This window comes from Sinohyriopsis cumingii, chromosome 10, assembly GCF_028554795.1.
Source record: "Sinohyriopsis cumingii isolate HCF-2022 chromosome 10, ASM2855479v2, whole genome shotgun sequence".
Classification (NCBI taxonomy): Eukaryota; Metazoa; Mollusca; class Bivalvia; order Unionida; family Unionidae; genus Sinohyriopsis; species Sinohyriopsis cumingii.
In genome coordinates, this window is record NC_142970.1 from 28,574,709 (window position 1) to 28,587,781 (window position 13,073).

At 36.3% G+C, this 13,073-nt stretch overlaps 1 protein-coding gene across 1 annotated transcript in view; it reads right to left on the reverse strand.

The window, feature by feature from the left end:
- LOC149789816 (uncharacterized) overlaps positions 1–13,073 on the reverse strand; it is a 147,000-nt gene that overhangs the window by 56,678 nt on the left and 77,249 nt on the right. Inside the window, exons 10-11 of the mRNA XM_089971812.1 lie at positions 12,214–12,335; positions 2,675–2,838 (exon numbers count right to left, since the gene is read on the reverse strand). Of these exons, the coding sequence (XP_089827938.1) occupies positions 2,675–2,838; positions 12,214–12,335 (286 nt within the window). The remainder of the gene's footprint in view (positions 1–2,674; positions 2,839–12,213; positions 12,336–13,073) is intronic.

Consider the following 13,073-nt stretch of genomic DNA (forward strand, 5'->3'; position numbering starts at 1 on the left):
TCACCATCACAGGTGCCAATCATATCACATGTCACCATCATAGATGACAATCATATCACATGTCACCATCATAGTTGCCAATCATATCACATGTTACCATGATAGATGACAATCATATCACAAGTCACCATCATATCTGCCAATCATATCACAAGTCACCATCACAGGTGCCAATCATATCACATGTCACCATCATAGATGACAATCATATCACATGTCACCATCATAGGTGCTAATCATACCACATGTCACCATTGTAAGTGCCAATCATATCACAAGTCATCATCTTAGGTGCCAAATACCAATGAGTACCAAGTGTCTTTGCAATAAAAACTGGAAGTTGAATATCTTTCATCACAACACATACATTTCAACAAGTAAATTCTATGCAGTCTTAAAACACTGAAGTTTGCCATCACAAGTTTGATATTTTGTGTGGAACATTAACTTCAGGTACTAAATCCTAGTTTCATACTTTGGTATATATGCACTAAGTTCCATTGTATTAGTTCCATGGTTAGGTATGATATGCATTAAATCAGACTGTACTAGTTCCATGGTTAGGTATTATATACACTAAGTCCCACTGTATTAGTTCCATGGTTAGGTATGATATGCACTAACACACACTGTACTAGTTCCATATTTGTGAACATTATCCTGGACATAATCACTAATACACATGTACACTGTCCCAGACATACTCACTAAACAGCTAGAAAAACACATTACATCCAAAACTCACTCACTAAAGAGCTTAAGAACACAATATATCCCATACATACTACAGAGCTAAAGACACCTTATATCCCATACATACTCACTACAGAGCAAAAGACACCTTATATCCCATACATACTCACTACAGAGCTAAAGACACCTTATATTCCTAACATACTCACTAAAGAGCTAAAGAACACAATATATCCCATACATACTCACTACAGAGCTAAAGACACCTTATATCCCAAACATACTCACTACAGAGCTAAAGAACACCTTATATCCCAAACATACTCACTACAGAGGTAAAGAACACAATATACCCTATACACACTACAGAGCTAAACAACACAACATATCCCATACATACTCACTACAGAGCTAAAGACACATTATATCCCAAGCACACTCACTAAACAGCTAAAGAACACATTATATCCCAAACATACTATAACCCAAACATATCCACTAAAGAGCTAAAGAACACATTATATCCCAGACATACTCACTAAACAGCTGAAGAACACACATATTCACTGATGTATACTCTATCCCAAATATACTCATTAAGGCACACACAATTACAGGCATTATGCTCACTTCACTGATGTACACACTATCCCAAATATACAAATGTACACATTATTAAAACATAATCACTAATGCATACACTATTCCAGACATAGACATGAATATTGTGAATTGCACATTATACATCCTGCACTCGATAGGTTTCTTCCTCAACCTAAGTGCAAGCCATCCTCAAAGTTTGATAACTAGATGGTGGACAGGTCAAGATGTGTGGAAACTGGACTGGTAATATCTGTATGAGAGCTCACATTCTGAGGAAAACAGACTGGTTACATATGTATTGCAGCTCAAGTCGTGTGTAAACCAGACTGGTGATATCTGAATGGCAGGTCAAATTGTATGGAAAGCAGACTCGTAATATCTGGATGGCAGGTCAAGTTGTGTGGAAACCAGACTGGTAATATCTGGATGGCAGGTCAAGTTGTATGCAAACCAGACTGGCAATGTCCAGATTGGAGCTCGAGTTGTGTGGGAACCAGACTAGTAAGATCTGGATGGCAGGACATGATAACAATGCACTCTGACTTAAGACAAATATTTCCAATCTAAAACCAGTACTGTTTCCATTTGTTTCTTTCCTGCTGTCCTCAGTCTTTAGTGTGTGTGTGTGTGTTTGTGTGTGTGTGTGTGTGTGTGTGTGTGTTTGTGTGTGTGTGTGTGTGCTAACACGCCTCTGAAGATGAGTGACAGTTGCTGATATTTTCTGTATTTTTTACACAAGGATCCTTCAACATTGGATCATGCATTTTAGGGGGTTGAGTTGTAGCAACCACAAAGCACATAAACGTCTTCCATAATCCATGATATTTGCAATTTCAGACACAATTCTAACCTGATTTAAAAACAAGTCTCATGTGGACCATAACACTGTCAGACATAGTGATAGACAACTTGCTAAGACTTCCACCGATGATCTCATGTGGACCATAAAGCTGTCAGACATAGTGATAGACATCCTGCTACAACTTACACTGACAGTCCCATGTGGCCATAAAACTGTCAGACATAGGGATAGACAACTTGCTATAACTAACACTGACAGTTTCATGTGGGCCATAAGACTGTCAGACATGGTAATAGACAACTTGCTAAGACTCCCACTGATGGTCTCATATGGACCATAACAAATGTAAGACATAGTGATAGACAGTGTGGCATTTGCACTGATAATCTCATGTGGACAATAAAGCTGTCAGACAAAATTATAGACGACTGGTCAAGACTTCCACGGATAAAGATTCATCAACATAATTAGGATCTGAATAAGAAATAGTACATTAAGACCAAGTATACTTTAATTAAAATTAACAAAGACAATTAACTCTTACATACCATTACTTAAAAATTAACAATTACCAACCTATCAGTTCTTGGGTAAGTTTTCCTTTATCTTTCAATTCGAACCACTTGTTCCTGATGGCAGGATATTTGTCAAGAATGAACATTTCAGCAGTGATGAGGGACTTGAAGGCATCAATGAACCATTGGGGGTCCAATATAATCTTCTCCTTCAATCCTTCAACACTGAAAGTTATAGTGACATGTATTAAGACACATAAACTTCACGTGTATCTACCTTTGCTCTGTAATTATTATAACCTGGACAACAGCATGACTAGCTGGTATACCTGTGGTCTGAAGAAATGGGTAAAATGGGTTGGCAGTTATTTACATTGGAAAATTAATCAGACTGCTCTGATGGCATGGACAATCAAACAGACTGCAATGTAGACAAGGATAATTAAGCAATCTGCACTGTAGACATGGAGAATTAAGTAGACTACCCTGTAGACATTGAAAAGCATGCAGACTGTGTTGTAGAAATGGACAATTGAGCAGAGTGCATCTAGACATGGAGATTTAAGGAGACTGCACTGTAGACATTGACCATTAAGCAGACTGCACTGTAGACATTGAAAATCAAGCAGACTGTGCTGTAGAAATGGACAATTAAGCACACTGCACTGTATACATAGAACATTAAGAAGACTGCACCGTAGAAATGGACAATTAACACTGCACTGTAGACATGGCCAATTAACACTGCACTGTAGACATGGCCAATTAACACTGCACTGTAGACATGGAAAAATAAGCAGACTGCCCTGTAGACAAGAATAATTAAGACTGCACTGTAGCCATGGACAATAAAGCAGACTGCCCTGTAGACATAGACAATTAAGAAGACGGCACTGTAGACAGACAATTAAGAAGACGGCACTGTAGAAATGGACAATTAAGCAGACTGCACTGTAAACATGTACAGTTAAAAAGACTGCACTGTAGACATAGACAATTAAGAAGACTGCACTGCAGACATAGACAATTAAGAAGACTGCACTGTAGACAGACAATTAAGAAGACGGCACTGTAGACATGGACAATTAAGAAGACTGCACTGTAGACAGACAATTAAGAAGACTGCACTGTAGACAGACAATTAAGAAGACGGCACTGTAGACATAGACAATTAAGAAGACTGCACTGCAGACATAGACAATTAAGAAGACTGCACTGTAGACAGACAATTAAGAAGACGGCACTGTATAAATGGACAATTAAGCAGACTGCACTGTAAACATGTACCGTTAAAAAGACTGCACTGTAGACATAGACAATTAAGAAGACTGCACTGTAGACATAGACAATTAAGAAGACTGCACTGTAGACATAGACAATTAAGAAGACTGCACTGTAGACAGACAATTAAGAAGACGGCACTGTAGACATGGACAATTAAGAAGACTGCACTGTAGACAGACAATTAAGAAGACTGCACTGTAGACAGACAATTAAGAAGACTGCACTGTAGACAGACAATTAAGAAGACGGCACTGTAGACATGGACAATTAATAAGACTGCACTGTAGACAGACAATTAAGAAGACTGCACTGTAGACAGACAATTAAGAAGACGGCACTGTAGACATAGACAATTAAGAAGACTGCACTGCAGACATAGACAATTAAGAAGACTGCACTGTAGACAGACAATTAAGAAGACGGCACTGTAGAAATGGACAATTAAGCAGACTGCACTGTAAACATGTACAGTTAAAAAGACTGCACTGTAGACATAGACAATTAAGAAGACTGCACTGTAGACATAGACAATTAAGAAGACTGCACTGTAGACATAGACAATTAAGAAGACTGCACTGTAGATGTAGACAATTCGATATTTTGGAGCAATACACTGATATAGCTTTAATGAGTTACAGCGTAGTGTAGCTTGAGAAATCTAAATCAATAAATAAGAGGTCATGTGAAAACATATTCCATTCTGATTCTTAAAACAGTGTTGTATATGGACCTATGAATAAAGAGTACATGCATATGAAATCAATTCATATATATATATATATATATATATATATATATATATATATATATATATATATATATATATATATATATATATATATTTATACAGTGTGAATAATGAATGGATGAAAATTGAAAACATTGGAACTAAACTAATATAAATAACGTAAGGTACATCAACACAACTAGACTAATGTGTGTACCCAGAACTGTAAATACTATAAGCACATCAACACTACTAGGCTAATATGTGTACTCAGACCTGTAAATAGCACAGGGCACATCAACAGTACTAGTATAATGTGTACCAAGAATTGTAAATAACACAAGGCACATCAGCACTACTAGTTTAATGTGTACCAAGAATTGTAAATAACACAAGGCACATCAACACTACTAGTCTAATGTGAATCCAGAATTGTAAATAGCACAAGGCACATCAGCACTACTAGATTAATGTGTACCAAGAATTGTAAATAGCACAAGGCACATCAGCACTACTAGATTAATGTGTACCAAGAATTGTAAATAACACAAGGCATATGAACACTGCTGGACTAATGTGAATCCAGAATTGTAATTAACAAAAGGCACATCAACACTACTAGTTTAATGTGTACCAAGAATTGTAAGTAGCACAAGGCACATCAGCACTACTAGATTAATGTGTACCAAGAATTGTAAATAACACAAGGCATATCAACACTACTAGACTAATGTGAATCCAGAATTGTAAATAACACAAGGCACATCAACACTACTAGTTTAATGTGTACCAAGAATTGTTAATAGCACAAGGCACATCAACACTACTAGACTAATGTGAATCCAGAATTGTAAATAACACAAGGCACATCAACACTACTAGTTTAATGCAGACCAAGAATTGTTAATAGCACAAGGCACATCAACACTACTAGTTTAATGTGTACCAAGAATTGTAAACAGCACAAGGCGCATCAAACTACAACACTAATTACCCAGAATTGTAAATGGTACAAGGCACATCAACACTGTTAGGCACATGAACTGTCTAATGCATGTATCAAGAAATTTAAATAACATAAGACAGATCTACACTACTCATATAAAATATGCACCAAATCTCAAATAATTTTAGAGTTTTGCCCTGGAAACAAGATATAAATGTTAGACGGACTGATAAACTGATAAAGAGATAGCAACGAATAATGAAAACACAGAAAAAGAAAAACTGTGCCTATCAAAAGAAACCTTCATACCAGTATATGTATGTATTTATGTGTGTGTGTGTGTGTGTGTGTGTGTGCGTATATATATATATATATATATATATATATATATATATATATATACATATATATATATACATACATACATATATATATATATATATATATATATACATACATATATATATATATATATATATATATATATATATATATATATATATATATATATATATATATATATATATATATATATATATATATATGTATATATGTGTGTGTGTATGTATGTATGTATGCATGTATGTATGTGTGTCTGGCCAGTAAGCAGTACTTCTTTAGAAGCTAAAACTAAAATAAGCTTTCCATATAGTTATTACCCAGGGCATAATGTTGCTTTCGGGGGGGGCGGGGGGAGGGGAGGGGCTGTCAAAAATATTTTGGTAGAGCATGTTCTCATGAATGTTTTCACTGAATTTGGCTAAATTTGCCCAATACAATTTCAGCAAATAATGACAACTATGGATGGATGGCTAATGGATATAGTCTCATGCCTGAATGTCAAATTACCTGTTGCCAAGGGAGGTAAAATAAATTGAAGCATTCTCAGCATCCAGTCTATTAACAGCAAAGGAAAGACATTTGGATTTATGAGATTAATCAATACTGTGCAAATGAAAGACATTTGGATTCATGAAGTTAGTGGCTACTTTGACTGCAAAGTGAAGACATTTGGATTCATGAGGCTAGTGGCTACTTTGACTGCACATGGAAGACATTTGGATTTATGAGGTTAGTTGTTACTGTGACTGCAAAGGAAAGACATTTGGATTCATAAAGTTAGTGACTACTTTGATTGCAAAGGGAAGACATTTAGAATCATGAGGTTAGTGGCTACTGTGACTGCAATGGGAAAACATTTATGTTCATGAGGTTAGTGGCTACTGGGAATGCAAAGAGAACATCTGGATTTATGAGGTTAGTGGCTACTGTGACTGCCATGTGGGTCCTGTTTGTCATATATAACCATTTTAAGAAATCATGAAGCAAGTTTCCAACAGTGGCGACTCTCCCACCCTCTGCTTGATTTCCAATCTCTTTTGTTTCCAGTCTTTTGTTAAGTTACAGTACTTGTGCTTGTGCTAAATCAATCTCAACTCATTTCTAAAATAAAGTGTATGAATATGTCATACTTACACCTGATATGATGGTGATATGGCTAATTCTTTACTATGAACTAAACAGAGCAAGGTCAAACAAGTGACATGTATGCATAGGCCAACATTAACAAAGTCTACTGGCCACATCTGTAGTATATAAATAAATTAAAATTGTTGCAGTGTGTGGAACAATGTTTTGTTCATCAATCTGCAGGCTTGATTCGCAGGTATAGCTTGATTCACAGTTATAACAAATGGAAGCCTGAGTAGATATGGAAAATTATTTAAGAAGCAAAAATCTGCAATAATCGTCTTGGCATTGCAGTGTTCAAGGTTTTACAGCAAAGTCCTTATGTCAAATTAAGAAACAAATGAAAAGAGGAAATATGTTGTGGCATTATAGAATAACAAGCTAAATGCACATCTGAATTCGACAGAAGCACAACAACTATCAGACAAGAGTCCCTCAGAGGGATTAATGCTCCACTGGATGAAAATAATTTCAGGAAATCCCAGAAAATACAGTTTCTTCATTTTAGTTCCTAACTGTTGAAACTATTAGTACCATATTGGTCATAATTTGCATTATTTTCACTCATATACCACAAGAAGTCTTTTGGTGAAAACACCTTGTCTATGTATCTAGCTATTCAGGAGAAGTAGCAATAACAAGATTTACAAGATGGCACCAAGGTACCCACAGGAGCCCATAGTGGCTGAGTGGGCTAAAGCACTCTCCATCATGGATCACTGCCATCTCAACTCCGTCTGTGCTGGTTCAAGTCTCGGATTCAGCCAATGTGGGTATGTGAGAAAGCTTTCCAGTAGCTTCTCATGGGTTGGTGGTTCTTTCCGGGGTTTTCCTGGGTTCTTCCTCCGCCATTAATACTGGCCACGATGTATAGCCTATCATGTGCTAAAAAATGGCATTAAACCCCACAACAACAACAACAAGGTAGCCATACCAGATGTTAGATCAGCATCGGTTTCATTTTGGAGATGACATCAAGGTACCCATACTGGATGTTAGATCAGTATCGGTTTCATTTAGGAGGAACTAGACATCATACAAAGCTTTATAGGGAAAAGCAACCCATGTGAAAATGGCTTTCCACTTCTGGCAATAACAATTAGGTATGAAACAATATTGATGTATTGATGCATCTATAATTTTACCAAACTGATACACATCAAAATAAGAGGTGGCAATTGATACAAAACCATACCTAGCCTATACAAGTTACTTTAATATTCATCAGTCATCAATACAATTATTAGTTATCAGCGTTCAAAGAAATTGATTTCGACACAGGCCCTTGGCTCGTGACTTTCCCTGACTGAAACTCCACAAGCCAGGACTCCAAGTTTCACATGCCCTAAATTTCCTCCTTTTTAATATTGTCACAAAAATGTTGAAGTAGCTATAATTCATATATATATTTAATATGGTTTAGATGACGCAATTGTCATTACTGTCAGGGATGGTCCTGGCTTTTAAAAAGCTGTCGCAAAAAAAATCGCCAACCTCAATATTTTGTCACCAATTTTCAAAAAGTGTCGCCAAAACAAGTAGTGTACATTTTTCCAAGTGTTAATTTAGTCTATTAATGTAACAGGCAATGAAAATTACAAAAGATGGGTTAGTTAATACTTTAATTACAACAAGCATTAACAAAATGTTACAAAGTGTTACATGAAGATCCGTCGCGATTTTAGGGCTGCCCACTTGTTGAATGCAGTTTCAAAGTCTAATTTTTCACATCTGTACATGCTGATTCTCATTAAATTCTCGAGAGATGAGATGCAGAGCTTATTTCTGATGTCAGTTTTTATGAGGTTCATCATACGGAATCCACGTTCACAGTCTACAGTGCTGACAGGTGACACCAGTAGTCTCTCAGCAGCCCCCCCCCCCCCCATGGCTAGCTTCCCAAAGCTTGTAGCGAATTGCTTCCTAACTCCCAAGAATGATCACTGAATGCTGTATAAATTGTCTCGACAAGAAAAATAGGATCTCCGTTCCCACGAATGAAACTTACACGAGTCAACACCAATACTGGACCGTATATATAAGCATAAATTCACACCCAATTTAGGGATTCTTTCACTCCTGTATTTTGAGAAATAAATAATTATTATTAATTATGCAAAACTGTTTTTTTTTTGTTGGTTTTTTTTGCTATTTCTTGTTGCGGAGTTTAAGTCTCTGCAGCCGTAACACGAGACTGATGGCAAAAGGAAAAGATCAATGACTAAAATGCTGCACTGGCGACAGATGTAGTTGTGATTGAGATTTTTTCCATTTGTTTTGTATTTATACACAGTAGTCGGTACTTCAAAGGTTATCAGTTTTCTATGAATGTTCAGCAAAACTATTGTATTGGTATATGTATTTAAAAAAAAACAGAAGGATTAGCCATACAATTAATTATATCTGTTCTATTCGCGTCTTCTTAAGTCGGTCAGTTGTAGGTATAGTGCGGTAGCATGATTGACTGTATCGCAGCATACAGTCCTCAGCCCAGATGTCAGCATAAGCAGATTATGATGTAACAATGCACTGTAAAGATGGGGTTGTCAATAAGAACAAAGGATCGTTTGTGTAACAGATTGATTCCAATGCATTGCTTTGTCAAGTTTGTGGCTTCCTTTCGTTCTTCCTTTTAATTTATTCAGTCCAAATCCATGATTGTATGTACAAATTAAATAACCAAAAAGTATGTCGCCAAAAAAATCGCCAGATGGGATATTTTTGTCGCCAATAAGGAAAAAAAATCGCAATTTGCGACATTGGCGAAGCCCAGGACGATCCCTGAGACTGTTCACTACACTCACTAGTAACTGGAGGGTCCTGGTCTTCAAACTTCTCTTCGTGATTCTCTGAATGAATCCTGGTCAGAATCGAGTAGACATTATGTCAATCTCTTGTTTGCAGTATTTGCATATAATTAATACCCTCCCCTTCTATTTCTCTTTTTACCTGCCGTGCTTCTTAAAGAAAAACTCCGTCAACCAAGAGCTCTGAAATTTATCTGTGGTGCACTTGGCCAATAGCTAATTGTTTTATTAATTGGCAAAAAATTTATGAAGTACACTTGAATAACATTACGACAACTGAAATGATCAATCTTTGCATTCTTTATATGCAGTACAATCCTACTTCAAAGAAATGTTGCCGCTGTTCACAAACTTTCAAAAAAAAATAGATATGGCTTAAACATTAACACTCAAGGCAGTACCACGTAATAAGTTTTGTTATTGTACACGCATCTATCATCGATTTGAAGTACTGACAAGAAACTGCTCCATTTCCTGATCCAACCTCGTATGCAAATAAGAACACTGAGCTCACCCACTGCAGACTTTGAACACATCTCTCTAGCTACTGTCAGCCAATTATGTGAAACAGTGGTTTATACCCGATTTATTTTCTTTTGATTGCTATTATTTAAATTGTCCAAGTGTTTGTTTGACATCAGCTCCAAACATGACTGTTGCCGTTTTTACGTGCAACATTAACAGGCATATACTGCAAGTGTGTGGGTTTTATTTGATGAATGCTAAAAATTGTGTTATCTCAGAGCATGACCATATCAAGGGGTTTGGGAGTTATTCATTGTATTTTAAGCATGGCACACCATACTTCAATTTGATTAAAATCAGATCTCAATTTCACATAGGACAGTGATCATCTGATTTAGATTGTGATGTATTATGGAAGGTATGTCAACATCTTGAAAATTTACACATTTCATCTGCACAATCAAAGTTTCCTCAGGCAAATTATAGTTTTTGACAAGCCTGATAGGCACCTCATTTTTAATACAGGATTATGGACCAGACCTAATATTACAGGGGTCAGTGGAGTTGGGCTATCGGATCTTTTTAGCACTGGTCGTTTACATTTCTATTATTTTACTTCATCTGAGACATATGTTGCAAGCACATGTACTCATTTATGTTAATTAAATATTCTACAAAAACAACAAGATGATGTGGATGGTAATGTCCCTCAGCAACCCACCTCACTGATTCAACCCTAATTATCTGATCTTAACTGCATATTCAGCAAAAAGATACATTCCAAACGTGTCCCCTATAAAAGATGCATTCCAAATATGTCCCACATAAATCATGCATTCCAAATGTGTCCCCTGTAAAAGATGCATTCCAAATGTGTCCCCCATAAAGGAGGCTTTCAAAATGTGTCCCCCATAAAGGAGGAATTCTAAATATGGTCCCCCATAAAGGAGGCATTAAAATGTGTCCCATTAAAAGAGGCATTCTAAATGTGTCCCCATTTATAAGAATGCACATTACTCATCATCACCCCTTTTAAAAGAAGATACTCTTTTGATTTGTATCTTGTCTCCTCTAAATTGATGGTTATTCTTCCAGTGTGTCAGACAGTGATATATGTTATATTGAGGTTTAACTGGTGGTTATTGTTTGTTTTGGTCTCAAGTAAACAATATCCACCAATTAGAACTGTGTCCAATATGGATCATTTATCTGATCAAATGGTGGACCTAGGAAACACCTAAAAGGTTGAATTAAAGTCATGACAACTAACAGGTGTCTGTTCAAAAGCATTTTTGTTATCTTGTCATGGATGAGAATGGCATGTGAGTGTGTGTGTGTGTGATGTCTAGCAATGGGTCATCGTGCTGCAGACAAGTAGTATCATGTCCCACCCAGTCAGATAATCCTGACACCAATCTGGCCAGTCCTTACAATAACCTCTTAATACTGAGCACCAAGCGAGGCAGCTGTTAGTAGCATTTTTTAAGTCTTTGGGATGACATGGGTAGGGTCTGCACCTACGACCTCCCACATCCGAGGTGGACACTCTAACCACTAGGCCACCATAGCAGTCCGAGAACAGCATATAAATGGATGCTAAATATGTGTCTGTGAAAAACAAAAATGCTGCATGCACATACAGAAAATGCAAATGTTAATTTATTTGATGATGATAGTGGAGTTTATGTACTGTATACAAAACTGTAGAACAAAATGCAGGTATGCATGCATCAGATATATACAACCTCATGAACTCATGGAATTTAAAATATAGCGTAACACTCCACACTACTACTCCCATCCCTTAATCATCTTAAATCAGACTGAGAAAACTTAAGGTCCTATGCAGCAGTGGTACAACAATTATTGAACCCAAAATAAACATGAATTGTCTTGTTTACCTGAAGTAGAGAATTGTGCCTATCTCATGTTGGAACCTGAGGAATAAATCCAGCTGTTCTGCAGTCTTTATTGGTACAGATGCTGCCTGATTCAGTTCCTCAACCAGAACGAGTGGAATGACCTGAAATTCAAATTAACAAAATTGGAATCTTGCAAAAAACTTATTTTAGAGAAATCATTGCTGGAACATCAGTTTTGTGGATTGGTGGTTCTTGTTGGGGTTTTCCGAAATTCTTCCAACACCTCAAGATACAGTATACTAAACTTACTTTATAAAATAATTTATTGTTTCCCATCATGTACAATGTTACAACATAAATGCTGTCCAAACATTTACAGTAAATACAGTAACCTAACTTTTGTTGGCAATTTTATTTATGGGGTCGGACTATTTTGCGAAAATCAGCATGACCCAATGCTGCTAATCCAGGGGTGTCCAAACTTTTTGCAAAGAGGGCCAGATTTGATAAAGTGAAGATGACGGGGGGCCAATAGTTCCTTCTGATGTTTTTTTAAACCATAAAAGTTATATGCAAATATACACTGTTATAGAACAATGAATAAATAATATAAAAAAACAAAAAAAAAACAATAAAGAAATGAAATAATTTGTATTGTCACAATTATCTTTATTTTTCAAATGACAATGTAACTAAATATAAGCCATTCAAGGAGACATGAACAACTCTATAAACACAATTCTGCCTTTCATTCATATCTGGAGAGTCAGATAACATTGAACTGTATGTAATACCTTAAATTTGCCCGAGTTAGATAAATATCTTTGCCTCATGGTCATTTTAAACAGGAGTTATAACTAATGCAAAGTTTTCTGTTATCACTAAAGTTGAAAATAAGT